General features: G+C 63.4%; 1 protein-coding gene across 1 annotated transcript in view; it reads right to left on the bottom strand.

Annotated features, from left to right (window-relative positions):
• The window catches only part of SCYL1 (SCY1 like pseudokinase 1), an 8969-nt gene extending 8596 nt beyond the window's left edge, over positions 1 to 373 (bottom strand). The window contains exon 1 of the mRNA XM_041410542.1: positions 135 to 373. Coding sequence (XP_041266476.1) covers positions 135 to 272 — 138 coding nt within the window. The 5' untranslated portion in view covers positions 273 to 373. The remainder of the gene's footprint in view (positions 1 to 134) is intronic.
• Positions 374 to 2961: the final 2588 nt, after the last annotated feature.

The raw sequence follows: 2961 nt of genomic DNA, 5'->3' as shown, positions 1-2961 counted from the left end.
GAGGGGATGGGGGTCGTGGGGACACGGGGGGGACTCGGGGCAGGGATGGCGGGGCCGTGGCCATGCAGGGATGCGGGGACAGGGAGGGGACACACGAGGGGACACGGGACCCTCCCCACACAAACCCCCCCAACCTTGCGGCGCCCCCGCAGCAGCCGCCAGAGCGGGGCCGGCGCCGCGGGGTCCGGGAGCGGCTCCGCGTCGGGATCCGCGTCGGGCGGGCCCAGCTCGAAGGGGAAATCCCGCACCGGGTCCCGGGAGAAGAGCCACATGGCGGGGCCGGGCCCGCGCTCCCGGGGGCTCCCGGGGCTCCGAGGGGGTCCCGGGGCCGGAGCGGGCCCGCAGGAAGCGGCGGCGGCGCCGGGCGGGAGGATCCGGTGACGGACCTGGGGGGCGGGGCCTCAGTGAGCCAATGAAAGACCAGGGGTGGGGTCTGGGTGAGCCAATGAGAGGGCAGGGGTGGGGAATGGGAGGAGCGAAGGGCGTGGCTTGACAGAGCCAATAAGGAGCGGGGGAGGGGCCTGGAGGAACCAATAAGAGGCCAGGAACGAGAAAGGGGCGGGGCGAAAAAGGGGCGAGGCCGACACTAGCAGGGAGGGGCGGGGCTTCTAAAGGACACGCGGCAGGAAGCGGCGGTGACGTCACCAAGCGGACCCAGCCCGCGTTGCTATGACGTCAGTGTGAACAAGCAATGACATCACATGCACCAATGCCACCCCCCTAGCCCCAATGACGACACAAGGCCGGTCGGGACTCTGCAGTTTATTGGTCACTGGGGGTCCCTGTTGCGACAGGGGGGTTCCGTCGCAGAGTCTGTCACGATAACGGGGATTCACAGCGAGGCAGCGCCCCCTCGTGGTCCTGGCTCCTCGGCTCGGGGGCCCTGTCACGATACAGGAGCACTGTCGCGACAGGGGGTCCTGTCTTCAGAGCGATCCAGCGTCCTGTCGGGACACGCAGCGCTTGCAGAACGCGGGTTCTTATCGTGATACCGGATCCCTGTCGTGATACGGGGCACCCCCCGTCCTGGAACCGTGGGTCACCCGGTGTGGGGCTCTGGAAAATGAGGGGCAGGGGGTCCCTGTCGCAATAAGGAGTCCCTGTCACGACATGGAATCCCCCTGTCCCTGTACCATGGGTCACCCAAAGCCATGTGAATAAACGAGGGGGGGTTCCGGTCGTGATAATGGGTCCTCATCGCAACGTGGGGGCACCTGTCGCGATATGAGGTCCCTGTCGGGATACGGGGCCCATCCTATTCTCTGGATTTTGACATCTCCAAGGCAAGGAGAAGAAATGGGGGGACTCCACCATGATATGGGGCTCCCTGTCGTGACATGAGGGGGCTTCTGTCGCGATATGGGGGTCTCTGTCGCGATAGGGCCCAGGCCAGCAGCAGCGGCGCCGCGGGGGGTCGAACCCCGCCCCGGGGGGGTCCCGGGGGTGCCACCACCGGCGCCTTTTGCTTTTTTTTCGGCCTTTTTGGGTCCAGAGGAGAAAAAGCAAAACCTGAGAAAACGGGGAAAAGTTTTCTCAGGAAAAGAAAAAACCTCCCGAAACGGGAAAATAAAAACAACAAAAAACCTCCCCAAAACGTGTCCGGCCCCGCCCCGTGCGATTTGGGGCAAAATGTGGGGAATTTGGGGCCGGAGCACACCCAAGAACGGGCACTTTGGGGGGTTTGGGGCCCAGTACGTGCCCCCGGCGCAATTTGGGCGGAGAAATGGGGATTTTGGGTCCGAGCGACGGCCCAGGCGCAAAACAGACTCAGAAACGGGGATTTGGGGTCACAGGCGCGTCCCGGTCGCAAAATTGTGCCGGAAAGGGAGATTTAGGGCGCAAAATGGGCTCAGATCGGAGGATTTGGGGTTAATCCCGCGCCCCCGGAGCACAACGAGGTCAGAAACGGGGATTTTGGGTCGATCGCGCGATCCGGGCGCAAAACGGGCTCAGAAACGGGGATTTGGGGTCGGACGCGCGCCCCCGGCGCTAAACGGGCTCAGAAAGGGCCACTTTGGGTCCCACGCGCGCCCCCGGCGCAGAATTAGCTCAGAAATGGGGATTTTGGGGTTAATCACGCGCCCCCCTCGCAGCTCGGGCCGAGAACGGGGGATTTTGGGGTCGGCGCGTCCCGGGGCCCCGCCGGTACTTACTCTGCTGGCTCACCTTTTCCTGCCTCTTATTTTGGGGGGAATTTCTAGTTTTTAAGCCTTTTTTTTTGGAGGAAATTGTCCATTTTGGGGCGAATCAAGACGGTTTTGGCACTGTCACTGTGGGGAGGGGAGAGAGACAACACCCAACCCCCCTTCTCCCACACCTGCTCCTCCATCCCTTTGCTTTGGGGGAAAATCTGGGCAAAACGGTTGAAAAGCTCCTCCCCCTCCCCAGGCACCACGCGAAAGCGCTGACTAAGCACTTTTTTGGGTGGAAAAACCCCTGGTTTTGGTTTAAATTCCCAGCTTGGGGGCGGGCCCTACAAGCAGCGCATCCTGAGGCAATTTTAGCAATTTTTGGGGGGGAAAGCAGCCAAACCCAAAGCTCCCCCTCCCCTTCCATCCCTGGAGTGGCCCATTTTGGGGTGAAAGCGGCACAAATACCAATTTCTGGCTCCCTACTGTTCCTGCAGACCCTGATTTGGGGTTTTTTGCCCCAGTCTGGCTCTTGGAGACTCCTCTGGCGGGGGCAGGGCCGGCGGGGCTGCAAAAAACATCCACGAGACCCCCCCCACACACACCCTGTCAGCACAATCCATTTTTGGGGGGAAAAGCGGCCGAATCGGTCAAACCGCCCGAAGGTCGCGGTTTTCCGCCGGTTTTGGGGGGATTTGGGGTCGGGAGGTGCCCGCATGCCACGTCCGGGGGGGGTCCCCGCGCTCCCCCCGCCTCCCGACGCCCCAAACCGGCCGGAATTGTCCCAAATCCGCCGCCCCTCCCCCCACCCCCCCCCCGGGCGGGGCCCGGG

This window comes from Onychostruthus taczanowskii, unplaced genomic scaffold, assembly GCF_017590055.1.
Source record: "Onychostruthus taczanowskii isolate IOZ18803 unplaced genomic scaffold, ASM1759005v1 scaffold327, whole genome shotgun sequence".
Classification (NCBI taxonomy): Eukaryota; Metazoa; Chordata; class Aves; order Passeriformes; family Passeridae; genus Onychostruthus; species Onychostruthus taczanowskii.
Note: the sequence above shows the minus strand (reverse complement) of the source record. Positions and strands in the feature narration are given on the sequence as shown.